Source organism: Clarias gariepinus, chromosome 23 (genome assembly GCF_024256425.1).
Source record: "Clarias gariepinus isolate MV-2021 ecotype Netherlands chromosome 23, CGAR_prim_01v2, whole genome shotgun sequence".
NCBI classification, from domain to species: Eukaryota; Metazoa; Chordata; class Actinopteri; order Siluriformes; family Clariidae; genus Clarias; species Clarias gariepinus.
The window spans coordinates 25806932-25825800 of record NC_071122.1 but is presented as its reverse complement, the minus strand read 5'-3'; the positions used below and the strand labels follow the sequence as shown (position 1 = coordinate 25825800).

Here is an 18869-nt window from a genome sequence, read left to right as displayed (position 1 = left end):
AAGGCAGTTTGGTGTTATAACTAAATAAATATCTCAAACATTTTTATTATGTTAAAAAACTAAAAGATAGACAATTCAAGCCAACTGTAGGTTATTAGGACAGAAAAGGTCCCAAATCAAATGAAGATGTTAACAGCTGGAAATGAAAAAGAGCCCAGAATTTGTCATAAGAAATGGAACAAAACATGTGGAATTAAAATCCCCATTTATTCCAGAAAATCAGTGAGAAACAGTACAAGTTAATTTTTCCACTGGATCACACTGATTATCTGTCATTACTGCACCACAGGAGAACTAGATGATGTAATTATAAGGATAAAAACAGACTTTCTTCGCTCTCGTGGACACGAGTGTAAAAAAAATGTGCACAAAATCTCACTCACCCCCGACCGAGAGAGGAATCACTCCAGATCCTGCTGCTGAACCTGAACTCCTGCATTTACATACACAGACACACAACAAAATGCACCATGGAGACAGTTACACACACGCACGCACGCACACACACACACACACACACACTAAACAAACAGGTCCCCACGGAACACCTTCACACACTTTACATTGCTCTAATAAGTCTATACATAATCAGTTAAAAAATAAATCAGGAAATGTCTTCTATTTAAATACATAAATATTATTTATATCTGTAAACATATGCAGTTATACTTATGATAAAACTGAATTGATTTTCATTAAAGCAGCAATATATCTATATATCTGGAGCAGATTCAGCCGGGGAAATAATTCAGAACTTGTGGTAAAGTTGAACCCTTTGACAGTACCATGTTTAAAGACTCTGAGATCGTCAGTGCACTTATTAATATTCATTTTACAGCGAGTGTTTAGAGATCATAATGCCCTGTACAGTCCTTTTTTTTACTGTACTAGTCCATTTTGATATAATTACATCCTGCAATTGCTGCAGATTGTCCATGTTAGGTGGGTAGGTCTTATTATCACTGCATAGTACATGTAGTTGTGAATCTCCTGTTCTATCACGTCCCAGAGGGGTTCTATGAGTTCAGACTGGGAATTGCACTAAAGAACACTGAGCTCGGTGTCATGTTTATGAAACCGGTTTCAGATAGCTTTAGCTTTGTGAAATGGTGCATCATCGCTCTGGAAGTATAAGGAATGATAAATTGTGGACAGCACATGCTTAACAACAACACTCAAACAGGCTGTTATTGGGTATTAAAAGGCCCAAAGTGCACAAAGTAAATCGTCCTCACACCATCACCTCAACTCCACCAGCATGGACTGTTGGGTCCATGGATTCATGCAGTGCCAAAATCTGACCTTATAAACAGGTTCATCACACAACTTTACATTTTACTAGTCTTTAACTTACTGGATGCCAACCACCATAAAACAAGAACAAGATAAGTCATCTGTGCAGTTTTGATGAGCCTTTGTTACCAAGTGCCTTCATAACTAGGTAATCAATGATAATGGTAATTATTGTGAGTTTTTTTTTTCATATCCCAGGTTATTAGGGTCAAGATGCATTGTTAATTTTATTGTTTAAGGGCCCAACAGTGGCATAATATATATTAATCACAGAAAAAATAGCAGGTTAAAAAAATTACCGCTGATTAATCGCGTTCAGTGGTGCGCAGTGACATGGTGCATGATTAACACTGTGACTGAACTAGCTAGGTCTATCCTGAGGAGGGCAGTAATATGCCTAGTAGGGTCTACACTGCCAAAATGACAAAAGAAGAAAAACCCACAGTGGCTTTGTAATGTGATGGAGTCAGGAGAGAAGACACTGCTTGGCCCCTTGAATGGAACATTTACATTTAAAAAACATGCAGACGGTGCTGTCGATAAGAGCGTCGTTCTCTGCAGTTTCTGCCATAAGGAATTTTCCTACCATCGGAGTACCTCAAGCCTGAAATATCACCTCAACGCAAAGCATGCAAAGTATGTAGCAGTGACCCCGGGGGTCCGAGCTAGCACAGCCCCTGACGCTGGAGCTAGCAGTCAGCCTCAACAAGCCACACTCGACCCGGCGTTCAGCTGCAGGCTGAGTAAGTCTACCTGTGACTGAGTCACTGACTGTCTTGCAGCATGAACTGCACTGGACTGCAGAGCGCAGCAGGTTAGCAGAGGTTTTATAGATACTGTAGGATCTCCTGACAAAACTTACAAACCGCCATCGAGAAGCACAACCGTGTCCAAAGTCCAGCAGCTTTACGACGCAGAAAAGAGAACAAAGTGTATCGCGCTGACCCGAGATGACACGACAAAATTAATTTGAACTGCAATATTTTAAATATTTTCACAGACAAAATTGACATGTGCGATTAATTTAGATTAATTAATCACAGAGCTTATAATTAATTAGATTATTTTTTAATCGCTTGACAATTTGATGTTAATTTGAGGTAATGTTCGTGACAATACAGGTCCAGCTGTCCTTCTTACATTATTGTGGATTTTTTTAAAAACAGATTACATAATCAAAATAATCCTAGTGACTGCTACTAAAAGCTCATGATGGCAAACATTAGAGTTTACCTTCTAACATGTAGGTCATAAAAGTTTTAATTAAACCCCAAATAAAGTTTCCTGTCTCAATACTTATGTGAGAGTAATAAATGAGCATCTCGCTCTTTTCCAGCTCGGCAGATCGACACCGTGTCGGCACCCAAACCAGAGCCGGTGTGGGATGAGATGGAGAAGGTAGAGGCAATGGGCGGGGCAGAGATAGAGGTGGAGGTGGAGGACTCTGTTCAGGCCACACAGTGGCGGCGTGACGACCAGCCCGGGCCAGGCGATCGGGCGATGCTGGAGGCGCAGCAGCGAGGCTTCGACATGCTGCAGCGGGAACTCGGAGCCCTGCGGCGCACCATGAACACACGTCTGCGCAGGATGGAGAGCAGGGTTTACCCTCTGCTGGTGTCTGTGGAGGACAGTCTGCGCAGACTCGCTAACGCAGCCGAGCGCTGGGCTCCTTCTCCAGGAGACACGGGGTCTGCGACTGCATCTGCACAACCCACGGACCCGCCGCGCTGCTTACGCATGCGCACCAGAGGGAGGAGAGGAAGGTCCATAAATATCTGGCTGTGATGTTTTTATTATTATTATTATTAAACACTTTTTACTCGTACTCTGGTTTATCATTTATTACAACACCTCTAAAATCTACTGCAGTTTAGAATTCTTACCTGAAATTAATCAGATGTCAGAGCACAGCAGCTTGGCGCCCCCTGGAGGTGACCTTTTTTGGGGGGTTTAAAGGTCATATTTTTCATTAAATGTTAATATGATCTTTAGGGTGTCCTAATAAAAAGTTTGTATTATACGTTAATTAAAAATTAAAAATTATTGTGTAAAAAAAACACTAATTTTACCTGGTAAAAACTAGCTCTGTTCTCAGCAACCTGTTTCAGTACATGCTAATTTAAATGCTCATGACCTCTGCTGAGCCCACCCCCCCCAGTTCTGTGGGGCGTGTCTTCACAACACACGTGGGGTATAGCCACGGAAGTGTAGTCCAGTGCGGGCAATGCTTTGGACTGCATTACCCACAAAGCATTGCCCACAACGCAGTGCTTTGTGGGTAATGCAGTCCAAACTGGAAAACGCTGGATTATGGAGGCTGAGCCTGTTTTCTTCAGTCGTTTTTGGTTTGATTTAAGTACGGAACCTACGCGGAAGTTTGTAATATCGCCTGACAACGCAGAAATTAAAGGAATGGACATGCATCGACTCGATTTGTCTTTCTCATCACTGCATGGGCATGAATTAACGGGCTGTTACGCTGTCGCGAGCAACAACAACAAAAACCGGAGAAACTTACTGAGAGAGATACGGACGCGATGTGTTTACTGATGTGTTTACATGACTTCTTAATCTTCGACAGACATCGTTATAAACCATCTAACGTTACAAAGGTAAGCATAATATTCCGACTACGTACACAGTTTGCAACTAGACAATCACCTCAATGCATTGTTTATTATAAACGGGCGATTAGGGATTATATAGAGACGGATGTACATAGAGAAGACGACATAACCATGTTCTATGAGAGTATAAGTTAACTTACACTCCGCATTCATCGTGATTATTAGAAAAGGCGATCTGCAAAGAGTCATAGTAAAATAAATTACACTCACTGAGCCTGGTGAAGATGAAGCAGTAACACGAAGCGTTAGTACAGATCCATTTTTTAGGAGCAGCTTCCTAGTAAAACCTGCTTCATATTGACCCGCGTTTATAAAGCAGTCTGGTGAAAAATGATTATCGCAAACATGAACGCATTTAGGTAGATCGGCGGGGACGTTAGCTTTAAAAACTAAATTCAGCCACTGCGTCCTCAGTGGCTCAGATACCTAACCCTAGGTAGGTACCCTAGGTCACTAACCCTAGGTAGTGAATGACGACTGCCGTGTTCGCTATTACACCCAACAACTGTACACACTTCTTCTCACTCGGGGCGGGTCTTTGCTAAAACACCAGTGTCAATCAACTAGTGTAGGAGCGCCCTCTTGTGGTGTGGCGTCACACGGCAAGGCATTTGCGATTGGCCTGATTTCAGAAGGGGCATGTTATTGTAATAATAATGAAAAGAAAACCACTGGGCGGCTCTTTATCATTGTAGAGTGGTTGTGTACGCACTCTCCTAACACACAGTTCAGTCCAAACAGCTTAAAAAAGTGCATGTAGGCCTGTATGACCCCTTTAAGGTGTTTATTGCTAGTTTTGCGTGTACATCATGGCACGTCTCAGTGCCCACACCACACACTCCTTGTCCCCGGTTCTTCTCCCTGGATTACTATTGGCAGGTCTTGACCACTGTAGCCTGGGACACAAACCACAAGAGCTGCAGTTTTGGAGTTGTCTAGACATTACAATTTGGCCTTTAATGCTGGTAAGAGGTCAGAACACACAGTGAATCACTGTTAAGGTGGCAAAAGAGGGATGTACTTAATATAAGGCAGGTGGTCATAATGCTATGATCAGTGTAATTGGCAAACGACCCGGCCTCACTACAGGTGAACAGGTGTTTCAGGGCCGTCACACCATTTCAACAAAGTATAACAGGTCAACTCGTACACACAGCACTGACGGCGTCCAGTGTCACGTTCTGGTTTAATGATGCGTTAACGTTCCCTTTTCAGAGTGCTGACAACCCGAAAATAAGCAGACTTTATACTTGTACCACGTTGCAACGTCGTCTAGAGATCAAAACAAATGACAATCAAGCGATGGAAAAAAGGGGAAAAAAAGATTTTTATTTACAAATAAAAGTGTTGCTTTACATTTTATACATGTGTTTCTATGATTAAAGGCACTTGTGAAGTGATTAAGCGCTTTAAAGGTGATCACAGTACAGACAGTGATTTCAGAACGGGATCATAAAGTGTGTGTGTGTGTTTATGGAAGAAAAAACCTCCACAGACATTCAGAGATTTCTGAGTGAATGCATTTAGAGAGTTGCAGAGTTTTTAGCAGTAAAAGGAAAGTAACACTATAAAATAGATTTATTGTTTTGTACAACCCGATGCTTTAAACATTACTGTTACAAATAAAACTCTTCCTTATTTAATTACTGGTTCCTTCATGCGCCCCAAATGAAGGAATTTAGGCCAGCAAGCTAGCGTATAAAACCCAGAAAACACCAGTGAGACCCAGGACAGGGGGCGCTCTTCTAGACCTGAAGGAGTGAGGTCAAATCCCACAGAACAGACGCGTTTCTCATCGTACAGCCCTCAGCTCTGAGAGAGGATTACACACACTTTCACTCGTAACACGACGCTCTGAGTAAAAGCGCAAAAGTAAACAACATTATCGTTAATGAAGAGAAAAAATAAAGCGATAGATAAAAGATAAAAGCAGATCTCACTGCAGGAGAAAAACAATACACTTCAAGAATACTTTCCTACACAAAAAAAGTGGAATGTTCTCAGTGAGCTTAAAATGTGTGCATGTGACACAACTCACTATAAATCTGTGTGTGTTTGTGTGTGTGAGAGAGAGAATGAGACAATTGTGTTTCATTGTGTTGTCTCTCCAGCTTTTCATCAAACTCTCTCTGAGGGCAAACAGGGTGTGTCTGTGTGTGTGTGTGTGTGTGTGTGTGTGTGTGTGTGTGTGTGCCTTCCTGCCCTCACACACAAGTACCCGTTCACACAATTAAAACTGCACCCATCCTGGTTTTACAGTTTCCTGAGATGTGCTGCAGAGAAGAGAAAGAGAGAGAAAGAGATTTCTCATTTGATAGCACAGAATATTTATGATAATGATGATAATATTAATAAGGAATTTTTAGTTAGTAAACATTTTGACAATCACAAAACATTCAGGCATCTGATGATGAAAGAAAAAACAAACATCAATTGCACTTGGGAGATATGAGTTATTGTTCTGAAGTACAACAAAGGCTCTGAAATAATGAGAGAAAAATACATTAACTACTATATTATTAATATTATTATTACTATTATTAACAACTTATTATATATTTTTTGCAATACAGTAAAATCATGTGTCAGATTTAATGCTCACAATTATGTTGTTTAGCAGCAATTAAAGAAAAAAAAGATTCCGAGATGCATCACGATTCTTTAACTCCTGTAATGCTACAGTGACTAAAAAATTGATTTTTTTAAATAAAATTATTTATTTATACATGTTTGAATTTGATGTGGTGCAATGTTGCACTTCCCTGCACATCACACAATGTTTTTCCTTGCCACTGTAGCCCTCGGCTTGTTCATCAGGGACGATCTGACCATTCTGATTCATACACACTCACATTCCATACAAACTTAAATAATTCTATTGATTGTGTAAAGCTGCTTTGCGACAATGACAATTGTTAAAAAGCACTATACAAATAAAATTGAATTGAATTAAACTTCCTTTATATTCCTGCAGGATTATTTGCGGAGTTTAGTTATAATTTTTAATGAAGTCAGATTTATATCGAATCAGGATTTTTCCATTACAGAATCGCACCCAGGTATCGTATCGGGCGGCTCCTGGTGATGCCCTTCACTACTGTCTGGTCCTTGTTCATTTCATTAATGTATAAAATCCACTTTGGGTCTCATATAAACGTTACAGTAAGTTAATAATTACATAAAAAGTTATTAAATCTGAGAAAAGGAAACATCAAACACAATCAATCTTGAAACACGGCGATATAGCTTCCATAATACATCCCTAATGATAACAAAACTTACTCCAACACTCGCTCCCTTCCTCACTCCTCACACAGTTCTTCCCTCATACACTTATTCACTTCCTCCCTCCCTTACTCATTCATTCCCCCCCCCCCCAGGTCTCCATCCTTCCCTTTACTTAGGGCCTGTCCACACGGAGACGCGTTTCGCTGTATACTTAAAAAATTTTTATCGTATTGGCGTTTCGTCCACACAGATCCGGCGTTTTAGGAGACTGAAACCGCTATTTTTTTAGACCGGGTCCCAAAGTGGATAAATCTGAAAACGACACCGTTGTGTCTTTGTGTGTACGGCCAATCCGTATATTTTGTGAAACGATGATGTCATCACATCACGTGTCGGCTGCGTCACACGTAACAGCAACAACAATAATGGCGGACTACATGATTGTGTTCGTGTTGCTACAAAGCCTACTAGCTTTATTACAGCAAAATCTATTGTTTCTATGCAACTGTTATGAGCAACAAGCGATAATGGACAACACCTTCTTGGTTCGTATACAGTGCGCAAGGTTATGCACATGCTCAAAGTCTTCTTCTCCGTGTACAGTGTATCTCTATGGCAGAATTACAGCGCCCCATACTGGTCTGGCATATATACTACACCTTTTTCAGTGGTTTCGTGTGTACGCAGATATTTCTTGAGACGACGCCGTGTTCACGAAAAAAATGATCGGATAGGGAACGCACCGGCTTCGTGTGGACAGAGTCTTAGTCAATCCTTTACTTGCTCGCTTCCCTTTCCATCACTCTTTCATTCAATCCCTTCCTTGCTTACTCCTTAACACCCTCACTCCCTCATTCACTCAAACGCTCTTTATTCCTTTCTCTTGCTCACTCAATCATTTATTCATACACTCCCTTTCTCCCTCACTCCCCTTACTCACTCATTCATACACTCCCTCTCTCTCTCCTTCCCTCCCTCCCTCCATGGTGCTGATACTGACCCTGATCCAGCAGCAGTGAAATCCCCCCACAGGTCCTGAGACGGCTGAGTTTGAGGAGCCGGAGCACCAAAATCCAGCAACATCCCTGCAGAGAGAGAGAGAGAAAGAGATGATATCACTATGAGGGTGAAGGCATCAGGGCTGATCAGTCTTACACACACACTGGTCTGGGGTCAATTTATTCTAGCCAATCAGGAGACACGCCTGATTTAATTAGAGCAGGAGACGTGAGGGGACACGCTTTAGTACAGAATATGAATATTACCTGTACTTGATTGAGTGGGTGCCGGGGTCTGGTGGGCGGTGACAGGAGGAGGAGAGAGGAGTCCGCCACTTTTCCCTCCAGGAGGGGGTGGGAGCAGTGCCCCAGCGCCAGCGGGACGTGACTTAACTCCTGCTGCGTCCTTCTTCTTTATGTTCTGAGAGAGAGTGTTTGTAAGAGTGTATCAGTGGTGTGTTTAATTTGGACGCAGCCACTCTGCCTCTGATCTCCAGTCAGTGTTAATATAACATTTCTATAGATAAGGTCTTGCATGATTTTTGCAACCAATTTACAAGGGCCGGTTAAGTCAAACTGGGACTTTTGATGAACTTTCTGGAGAATGTAGGAGTAAAAACAATTGATGTTTATATGAGCCGCAGTAAAACATTTGAATGATGGAAACATTTTAAAGGCTGGAATGACGTCCGTGAATAATAAGCCTGGCTCAGAGCCCACTGCAGTCGTTCCCGTGAACGTTTAGGGGCGAACGAGTGGAACGCCTGATCCTTGAAAATCAACGCCGCCAACTTGCCTACGTGACACATCTGTCTGTGTGAACAGTACACACACTTATTCCTCAACATCATTCGTACATTACAGGAACTCGGCGGGGAGTTATCGTCACGTCCCCCGTACAGCCCTGACCTCACTCCAAGATATTTCTACATGTTTGGGATCGCCATTAAAGGAGTTCCTGGGAGGCCGGCGTTTCTGACATGATTCAGACATGGCTATGGCATAAGTAAAACGTTTTTTACCTTGATGGTGTCCAAGCACTAGTGAAATACTGGGATAAGTGCATTAGTGTACCAGGGGATTATATCAAAACATAAAGGAAGTTTTTACTCTCAGTGCTGTGATCTGTTATTCTGTACTACTAAGTCCCGCTCTGACTTGAACGCCCCTCGTAAACACAGTTTTCTCCATCTTGTAAAAAAAAAAAAAAAAAAAAAAAAAAAGACTTAAACCCCCAAAAGTGTCAAAAAACAGTGAGGTCCGGTTTTGATTGAGTTTTAACATGCTGTGTCTCTGTCCGTCTCTCTCTCACCCCAAGGCTGATCTTGATGGTCTGTCCCTCTTTAAAGCCCAGGTCCAGTTTGGGAGCTGCGCTCTGACTGGCTTCCTGCTTGGCCAGTTCACCCTCCTGCTTCACCCACCTGAGAGACACACAGAGAGAATTGCACAAGTCACACACAGGTCAATCCTGTAAACCTCGCTTTTAAAACACCATTCGCCACTGGACGCAGTGATGTAATCATGGGCGGAGCCGCCACGTCTCACAGACGGAAGCAGCCACCAGCAGTATGTGTACATGTACAACATAACACAATATCTACACAACAGACGCTTTTAGCATCGATCTGATTAACAGAGTTTACGTGGCGTTAAGCACTGTTCGTTTGTAATCATGTTGCTTATAACTAGACCAGACCTCAGCTCTTAAATTATTTTAACATGACAGCCAGTTGGAGTTTCTTGTCCCTACTGTGTGTGTGAGTTTTATACTCTGTGTTTTCTTACTTAAAATGATCCTGCAGGGCCACGTTAAAGTCGAACGAGTCTCCGCGGTCAGCAAAGCCGAGCCCGATGAACGCGTGTCGTCCTGAAACACAACGAGATGATGTTAATTACACTGGAACTGCAAAAACAATCAGCTTAATGTAACATACGTTATTTATAATAACACACAGTAACAGCACACGTTACTAAAGGTGGTATTACCGTTCCCGTCTTCAATCTTGACCACAAAATAGCGACTGGAATCTGTTACGGCTTCTACAGCCGCACCGGGGTACTGATCCACTGGAGCCTGTGCAAACAGCTCACCTGAAAAAAAACGCGCGCACACACACAGACAACCGATTTATAAATGCACACTCACGGAGACAGTATGCAGACACATGAGTAGATAAACACACACACACACACACAGAAACAGGTAGAGCGGCACAAACACAAAGATCCAAATACAGTGTGTCCCAAACATACGGACAAGTTCTGTTCCGAAAGCTTGTTCATAAGTCCAATTTGTTTGTAAGTTCTTTTTTGTCCAATTTTTTTTAAACAATTGCCATACATAAACATTACAAAAGCAACTAATTAAATGTATAATTATTATTATCAAATAAAAAGAAAAATGAAAAACTACCCACCCACCCAACCCACCAATTTGTTTGTAAATTCAACAAACATGTAGGTAATATTCTTGGCTATACACAGTATAAAACTAACATGTGCGGACTCTTGGTTGTATCTCGAATGTTCGTATGTAGGGAACTTACTGTACACACAGAGACAGACAGATCCTAACAGACACGTAGACAGACACACTCAGATGGACAGACACACAGAAGAAGCCAAACCTGTGTTCCTGTCCTCCAGTTTGATGAAGGCGGTTTTGGCCTTGGCGGTGATCTTCAAGCGGCCGCTCCACGCCGGCTCTTCCAGCTTCCAGTCAGCGGCACTGCGTGACACAATTCACACACTAATCACATTAAAGCGACACAGGGTCACACACACACACACCTGACTGTACAGTCTGAACACTTTATAAACCTGGAATGGTTTACACTTACAGTCAGGATATGAACACACACACACACACACACACAGACTACTAAACACACTCAGTCATGCAGCTTGTGTGAACTGTTCATGTCAGGGTATTTAAATATGTGTATTATATTTAATAATGAGGCAGTGATACAAATCGGCATAATTTATAGGAAAAAAAACATTTCATCATACTGTGTGTGTGTGTGTATATACATGAATATAAAAGAAACTTGTTACTGTAAAATTCGAATGAAAAGCCGTTTAAATTACTGAATGTGTTTGTTTTTACTAGTTTTTTCTTTATTTTTATGACTTAATTATACTGATAAACAGCTCGGTTACCTTCATTAGCATTATTGACTATTAATTTAATTATTATAATTTAGTTATTAATTTACTTATTAAATATTAATAAACGCGTTTGTGTCAGCGCCTCCTCTGTACATCCGGGACACCGTACTCCGTCAGGTCTCGTGCAATAAACCGTCAGTTCCCGATTTGGTGTCGGATGAATTCATTTTTAAAACTAACACATTCACACACACACACATTCACACACACACACGATATAAATATGATACAATTTTGTAAACGCTTGATTTTGCCACCGCAGGACTACTTCGTGTCAAAGATAAACAGTAATTAGCAACATGCTAACAGAAAGTCCTGGAAACTTCCAGTCACCCGCAGCTCCTTCGTTTTATGTGAAATATGCCGTTATTTGAAATTTGTCCGCTAAACTGTGCCAAAGCGACCCAATCACTGTGTTTATTACTCGATGAATTAGCATATGTATGATCTTCCCGGAACTTTGACATCCGTATAAACGAGCTCGCGCTCCCCCGGTGAAGTGGGAAAAGTGTCGTTATTAAAGTTGTCCCGTTCCGTTCCGTACTTACCGATACCCCCGGTTAGAGGCGCGTGGAGGAATCCTGTACACGTGCACCTCCGGCTTAACGCAGAGAATCGACTCGTATGTGTCGTCCGCCATCCTGCTGTTCTCACAAACTTTCGGACAGCTCACCTGAGCAACAGCAGGGAGGAAGTGCGCGGGGCACTTCCGGTCTAACAGCCAGAGGCCGAAAGTCCAAAATAAAAGTCCTGTCTACACAGTCTACACAGGATTCTATATTATGTTGTTATTACTACTGCACATCTTATATTTTATATGTAATAAATAAATGCATATTATGACTGGTTCGCCTGAAACATCCCGTTTCTCTGTAACTTTTGTGTACTCAGTTTAAGTTTTACAACATCTCCCATAAGCATAGATCATACAGGGGGCCAAAACTTATAAAGTTCTTTTACACGTCAAACATTTAAGAGTTAAACAAATAAACAAAACAACCAATAATACAATCACTTAAATCAAACAATCATTTAAAATTAAATTTACGTGAATAGCTCGTAGATTCCAAATAATAGAGACAAAAGCTGCACTATATGAGCCAAAGTATGTGCACCCCTGACCATTTCTTATTTTGATTTATACATATTTTTTCACACATTTCAAACTCATTTGTCCATTTTCTTTTTGATTCTCTAATGATATTTTGCAATAATGGCCTCTGTTAAAAGTTCTATATAAATAAAATGTACTTGAATGTGTTTGGCAGCACGGTGGCGTAGTGATTAGCACGGTCGCATTGCACCTCCAGGTTACGGCTTCGGTTTACACCTCGGGGTCTGTGTGTGTGTGGAAATTGCATGTTCTCTCCGTGGTTGGCGGGCTTCCTCCCACAGTCCAAAAACATGCAGATTAGGCTAAATGGCGTTCCCAAATCACCCATAGTGTGTAAATGAGTGTGTACACCCTGTAATGTTTTTTTTTTTTAGATTCCCCGGTCCCTCCCTCTGTTGTTATAATGCATCCCCACTAGATGTTGGTGTGTGTGTATTTCTGTTTAGTCACACCCTCTACAGGAACATTAGCTCATGTGCTGATGTTGGAATTCCGAGGAAGCTACAATTCATCCAGTTTATTCCAAAGCTGATGGTTCAGTGGGGAAACATACTCTTAACACGATATCTTGATGAAGCTGGCTTTGTGGATATCACACGGCCGTCGTCATGATGGATCAGGGTTTTGTTAGTTCCTCTTAATTCCACTGAAGGGTGGCTATAATGCAACACAACATGAAGACCGTGTGCATCAAACTAAACAGTAGCAGTTAGGAGAAGAACCACATGGTGACGGTGGTGATAGTCAGGGATACACAAACCACATAGTAAATGAATGCAGAAGGCTAACCAAATCATTTAATGACACATAAAACAAAGAACATTTGTGACAGAAAAAGATAAAACTCCAGAATGATTTTTTTCCCCTAAACATTCAGTAAGTACGACACCAGACAGCATGCTGTAATTAAGGCAGAGGATTGTGGGAAAATAAACACTTCGACCGAAGCACACAGACTTAATTACTGCCTGTGCGTACTCACTAACCCTACCTACAGTGTGTGTTTATTAGAGATCACCTCCTGACGCATCACCACCACACCTGGATTACACAGTACACACACCACGGGGGGGTTCTCAGGGTTCATCGGTTACTGAAACCTGCTGTTTTATTTGATCTTCATGACCGAGTTCTACAGAAAACCGTAGTGACAGTGGGTGGAAAAAAAACAACAACTTAATATTTAAAATGTTGGGAGTTTCAAGTCAGTTTAAGGAAGTGAAAGTGGCTGGTGAAGATTTCTGCAGAGGCAACTTCCTGTGTGCAGAATAACACCTGCTTCTGACTGAAGGAAGTGAGGCTTCAGACTTAAAACAGGACAAACCTAAATACTGAAATGCTCCCGATAAAGACGGGGAAATCCCCTAACAACTTAAAAGATGTTCACAATGTGATGTTTACATAAATCAATCGTCAGGAATACTTCTGGTTGTATAAATTTTTAAAATCTGTCTGTGTTGTAATTATCTCGTACCTTCACAAAGAGCATTTTCGATGCAGTACTGGGTTCAGGGCTAGTTCGGTTTGGGTTTGTTCTCGACCACAGAAAGGTCTGAGGCTCATAAAATATTTTGCGTTATACAAACCATGATGTGTCTGTCTAAAGATCAGAAACAAAGGAGTTCTACAGTACTAATAAACACAAACACACACAAAGACACAAACACATTTTAAAACACGCATTTAAACCATGAGCCTGATCGGTGAAGATCTAAATTATAAACCTGTTGTGTGGACGTTATTTTAGAGTTAAAGGGCTGCTGCAGTTTAATCTGGTTCAGATCTACTTCATGTCCTGATAACAATCAACGACATAACAGTCAGTGAAGGAGTGTGTTCAAAACCACACTGGCTCCTCGTAACATGACTCAGAACTACGCGCTCCCGACCCGACCACGCCCGGGCATGTTCCTGATGAGTCGGTGTCTCCCATCAGACCCGGAGCAGGGCATCGGCGAGCTCCTGGACATCCGTTGTGGCATCCGATACAGAGACACACGATGTCCTGTAGGCGCTTGACAAGATTCAGGTCTGGGGGACACGAGGACCAGACAATGTCTAACCACCCTGTCGCATAAGGCTGGGCCTCGTCCTCCACCGGTCCTCCTCCATCAGTGCCCACTGCAGGTCTGATCTCGATGAGGATTTCCTCCAGTACCTCTGAGCAGAAAGGGCTCCGTTGGCTATGACACGACGCTCTGTGCGTCCCACTGGACCATCACTGACCCACCGCCAAACGGCTGAAGCATCACAATTTTGGACCACGCCATCTCAAGACTCCTAGACTCTTTCACGTCCGTCACGTGTTCTCAGTGTAAACATGAATGAGGTGCCAATGGTGGGCCGTGAACACAGGTCATACTGGATGCTGTGCAAGTCTCATGCCACGCTGTGTTTGGTCAGAAACATGTGCACCAGTATCCAGCTGGAGAGCTTTCTGTAGAGCTCTCACTGTGCTTCTCCTCGCTGCTGGGTTGCTGCGGTCTCCGGGTGTCTCTTCCATCCTCCTGAGACTGCACGTGTGGTTGGACGGATTGACATCCCTGAAGCTTAACTAATTCTGTGTTTTACCATAATTAACTAACTGTTTCCTTAAAATTTTTGTTTGGGCAGGTCAAAGGCGCTTTGAACCCGCGTTCTAACACTGCAGTGATTCCTGCCTGGACCCCAGCGAGTGTTAGAGAGACTCGGAGTGTACGCACTGAGACGACGATCACGCGGTCATGGCATCGTCCCTTTTTCAACCTGAAAAGTGGGGACCGGCTACCGAAGCAGCTCTGGTTTTCTTTATGTCCTGGGCACTCACTGTCTCTCTATCTGCTGAGGCGGAACCCTGAAGTGCCGTCCGGCCCCCGGGGCTGCCGAATAACGTTACTGTTCGTCTGGAGAGGGTCTGTCGCTGATCTGGAAAAATACAATTCATAAATAAAAAATATGGCAAAAACTGAAACACAGAGACTCTTAAGACTGGAGGAACCACATGCAGTGTTACAGGTGACGTCCAGTGCTGCTGTACACGCAGATTTACACCCAGTTTACAAACGCTCTCTGGACAGCGTTTAAAAATGCATTTTAAAATGGATAATTTTTCCTATATATAAGGAATTACAATATTTAAATAAGAATACCTTTTTAAAATGTTGTATCTGCAGCACTGAGAAACTCTACAGCTTCATCGAAGCACAATAAAACCAGACATAATGACACAATATCACGATCAGATTACAGCAAAACTCATGAGAAAACCCTTCTCTAAACTAGTGTGTCTCACCTGTCCGAGTCCTCTCTCTCCCGAACGGGTTCTTCAGCACTGGCGCTACCCAGAATCCTCCTCCGGGCCTCGGCGTACTCGGCCTCTCTCTGTTTCAGAGACTTGGGTTGCTGTGTGGGTCGAGTGCTCGCGCCCGGTGAGTTTAGGATGCCATTACTGGGAGGGCGCTTCAGGATACGGATCTGGGGAGGCGGGGCGGCGGGCAGGGACTCGTCCTGGATCACTACACCCGTCTTCACAGGTACACTCCTGACGAGGAACAGAGATAAGGGTTAATCCAGACAGCAGAAACAGGACATAAACATGGCCCAGGTCAAACACTGAATAAACAGTCTGGGTGTGTTAAAACATTAAAGCAGTTTAGAATTACATACCATTTGTTTTAATATTACATAATCATATACAGTGCTATCTCGGTAGACAAATGCATGAAGTTTCTAACTAAAATTTTTAAAGAAATTTGTTTCGGTATGTGAACAAACCGAACCAAACGCCGGCTAAGTACTGCATGTACGTCCGGGAGATGTTTCTGAGTCAGTAACACAAATTCTTTTTTTTTAAGTGAAGACGTAGCACCATGGGTCCCAAAAACAGTAGCAAGAAGAAAAAGGACCCGCGTTTAGATTGTTTTTTAAAGCAGCCAGTGCTAAGAGGAAACATAAATAAAGGTTAAGTGAGGTTTAATGTCTTTTAATTAACATTTATTATACATTTACATTTATTACCTATATTTACTTCATTTACATGTCATTTCTAAATGTTTTGATTGGATTTACATTTAAACATAATTATAGTGTGATAAATTGGTAATATTAGTGCTTTAAAGTAAACTTTAAAAGCACTTTTTGTAAGTCGCTCTGGATAAGAGCTTCTGCCAAATGCCTAAATGTAAATGTAGTAGTATTTTGGGTTTTCCTATGAAAATTATTTATTTCCCATTATTTTTCGATGGGAACATGTGTTTCACAATACAAAATTTTTACTTAAGAACTCAGATTGAATGAATTAAAGTCCATAAATGTACAGCTGTATATAAATATAGACATAAATAAATATATTTTGTATATTTATATTGTAGTGTAATCCTACAGGCTAAAATATAAATGAAAGGTTTTTAAAATTACATTTACAGTATACAGTACAGTTTGTTAGATGATTCAAATGAATCGACTCGCGGGCACGAACGAATCGATTCATCCTGCGTCATGTCCGCTGATCTGATTCTTTCGTGCACGCGAGTCGATTCTTTTGAATGCATCGTTTAAAACCAACAAGGCGTCGCTCGACTACCCTGATAAGCCTGTGTCTAATCCCGCTGTGCGGTGTGAGGGTGTGAGACAGAGACACTCACTCAGACTTCTGACTCATCTTCAGCTTCGCTTCAAGTCGCCTCTCGATCTCCTGCAGAGAGAACACACGTGACCCAACTCCCTTTAGGACCCGGGGGCTCCCTCTTACACTATCATTAGCCAGTTAGCTTAAACCGACGGCTAGCATAGGCTAAGAGACAACATTCCCACACAAAAATACCATAAATATGTATTAAGTACGAAAACAATCCACAACTAAGCGGGTACAAATACTTAACGTGTTGTTTAACCGTCGTGTTTTATAGCACAGAGACTCTGAAGAGGAGTAAATCTAATCTCAGCTAAGCAACAGATGCTAACAATAGTTAGTTGTTATGGTGATTAAGAAGTCAGGCCTGTGAGAATCTACACAACACGCTCATGGCGCTGTGAACAAAACACTCTTCTCCTGTTCTTACTCCGCTATCTGCTGCTTCCTCCCAGTTATCAGACACGTCTTCATCCTCCATGGTTACTCAGAGCTAACGGCTACTTAGCCACACTGGCTAACTAATTAAAAAAAAAAAAGCTCTGCACACTAGAATTGTTACGTGTGAATCAGAAGCTCCGAAGCAGAGGCTCGACTCCGAATAAAAGCCTCTCTTCTAGAACTGAATCTTTTGGTAAAGTGTGGCTTCATCAAAACATCACAACTGCTCCACTCTTTCGCATACTCTTTTTTTATATATATATATATTTTTTACAGAAACAGCCGCTAGAGGGCAGAAAAACTAGGTAACGCCACCTGGCAACGTTTGGCAACTCAATAAAAAAAAAACTTTAGCAGAAATCATTTAAAGTAAGTGTTCACTGTATGACTGTATCAGACTCTCACATGGTTGTGGAGGAATTTGGGTCCATTCTTCTTCACAACATTCCTTTAGTTCATTAAGGTTTTGGGGCATTCGTTATATACACAGATCTCCTAGGATTTAACCATTCCAAAATCTTCATTCTTTTAGTTTTCAGCCATTCCTAATGTGGATGTATTTCGGATCCTTGTCCTGTTGCTTGACCCAGTTTCAACCACATTTTAGCTGTACAACAGATGGCTTCACATTTGCCTTTTATTGACTGCAAGGTGCCCCGGTCCTGTGCCTGCAAAAACAAGCCCAAATCATCACCCCTACACCGCTGTGCTCGAACAGTGCGTATGAGCCGTGTCTGCTGAAATGCTGTTTTCTCCAAAACTGATGCTGGGCATTAAGGCCAAACAACTCCATGGTGGTTACCCTGTTCGGTAATCGGAGAGTGAATCACAGATGAGAAATAGAAAAAGTAGATAAAAGGATAAAGATGAAGTTTTGTCTTAAAACCACTCCAGCGTGTTAAAATTCACTTATACCACTTCAGCGCTGTTATTTCAGCCAAAGTGAAAATATGAACTAATCCCAGTCAAAATATTCACTTTATCTTTTCTAATTAATATCTATTGGTGCAGGTGTTTGTTTACATTGAGACAGTAGCGCATTAGTAGATTATTTTAAGGTAGATTATTAAATCCCACACATAACTATTCATAACATCACTTTTACTCCACATTTAGATTCACTGATGGTGCAGATTAAACTTCAGGCAGAGATCTAAGGACTGCAGGAGATTCAGTAAATTCTGTCCAGCACTCGATTTGAGACGTGCTCACAGTCTGATGTATGCGCAGTACGCTGTCAGAACTTATGGTTTGTAATCTGGCAGTAACAGCTCATAACTTCATTCTTCAATGTTCTGATTTAATTTATTCATGGCCGCAGTTTTAACTTCTGGCAAATACCGAAGTACTGCAAAGTTTCAGTAAATTCTGTCCAGGAACTATTGCAT

At 41.8% G+C, this 18869-nt stretch overlaps 3 protein-coding genes across 4 annotated transcripts; 1 reads left to right on the top strand and 2 right to left on the bottom strand.

Moving 5' to 3' along the window:
• The first annotated feature begins 1753 nt into the window (after positions 1 to 1753).
• Positions 1754 to 3092, top strand: LOC128511166 (uncharacterized). The gene is made up of 2 exons (XM_053483856.1): positions 1754 to 2036; positions 2630 to 3092. Exons 1-2 carry the CDS (start codon positions 1754 to 1756, stop codon positions 3076 to 3078), a joined length of 732 nt encoding a protein of 243 aa, XP_053339831.1. The 3' UTR covers positions 3079 to 3092.
• Positions 3093 to 5229: 2137 nt separating this feature from the next.
• necap2 (NECAP endocytosis associated 2) lies at positions 5230 to 12012 on the bottom strand. Its single transcript, XM_053483495.1, has 8 exons — positions 11866 to 12012; positions 10774 to 10874; positions 10133 to 10237; positions 9932 to 10013; positions 9459 to 9567; positions 8414 to 8567; positions 8149 to 8233; positions 5230 to 6193 (listed from the first exon to the last, which is right to left on the bottom strand). The coding sequence occupies exons 1-8, from the start codon at positions 11955 to 11957 to the stop codon at positions 6151 to 6153; spliced, it is 771 nt and encodes a 256-aa protein (XP_053339470.1). The 5' UTR covers positions 11958 to 12012; the 3' UTR covers positions 5230 to 6150.
• A 1186-nt stretch (positions 12013 to 13198) lies between these two features.
• Positions 13199 to 17728, bottom strand: LOC128510955 (SUZ domain-containing protein 1-like). Of its 2 annotated transcripts, XM_053483503.1 has the most exons (4): positions 17471 to 17728; positions 17054 to 17103; positions 15703 to 15951; positions 13199 to 15335 (listed from the first exon to the last, which is right to left on the bottom strand). In XM_053483503.1, exons 1-4 carry the CDS (start codon positions 17519 to 17521, stop codon positions 15245 to 15247), a joined length of 441 nt encoding a protein of 146 aa, XP_053339478.1. In that variant the 5' UTR covers positions 17522 to 17728; the 3' UTR covers positions 13199 to 15244. The 2 variants fall into 2 exon arrangements, with proteins under 2 accessions (XP_053339478.1, XP_053339479.1); XM_053483504.1 differs by lacking the exon at positions 17054 to 17103.
• Positions 17729 to 18869: the final 1141 nt, after the last annotated feature.

Coding starts and splice junctions, on each gene's coding strand:
- LOC128511166 (XM_053483856.1), top strand. CDS start 1,754: ATGGAGTCAGGAGAGAAGACACTGCTTGGCCCCTTGAATGGAACATTT. Junction 2,037..2,629: donor GGCGTTCAGCTGCAGGCTGA/GTAAGTCTACCT, acceptor GCTCTTTTCCAG/CTCGGCAGATCGACACCGTG.
- necap2 (XM_053483495.1), bottom strand. CDS start 11,957: ATGGCGGACGACACATACGAGTCGATTCTCTGCGTTAAGCCGGAGGTG. Junction 10,875..11,865: donor GCCTCTAACCGGGGGTATCG/GTAAGTACGGAA, acceptor TGTGTCACGCAG/TGCCGCTGACTGGAAGCTGG. Junction 10,014..10,132: donor CAAGATTGAAGACGGGAACG/GTAATACCACCT, acceptor GTTGTGTTTCAG/GACGACACGCGTTCATCGGG.
- LOC128510955 (XM_053483503.1), bottom strand. CDS start 17,521: ATGGAGGATGAAGACGTGTCTGATAACTGGGAGGAAGCAGCAGATAGC. Junction 17,104..17,470: donor AGGAAGCAGCAGATAGCGGA/GTAAGAACAGGA, acceptor TTCTCTCTGCAG/GAGATCGAGAGGCGACTTGA. Junction 15,336..15,702: donor GAGAGAGAGGACTCGGACAG/GTGAGACACACT, acceptor GTATTTTTCCAG/ATCAGCGACAGACCCTCTCC.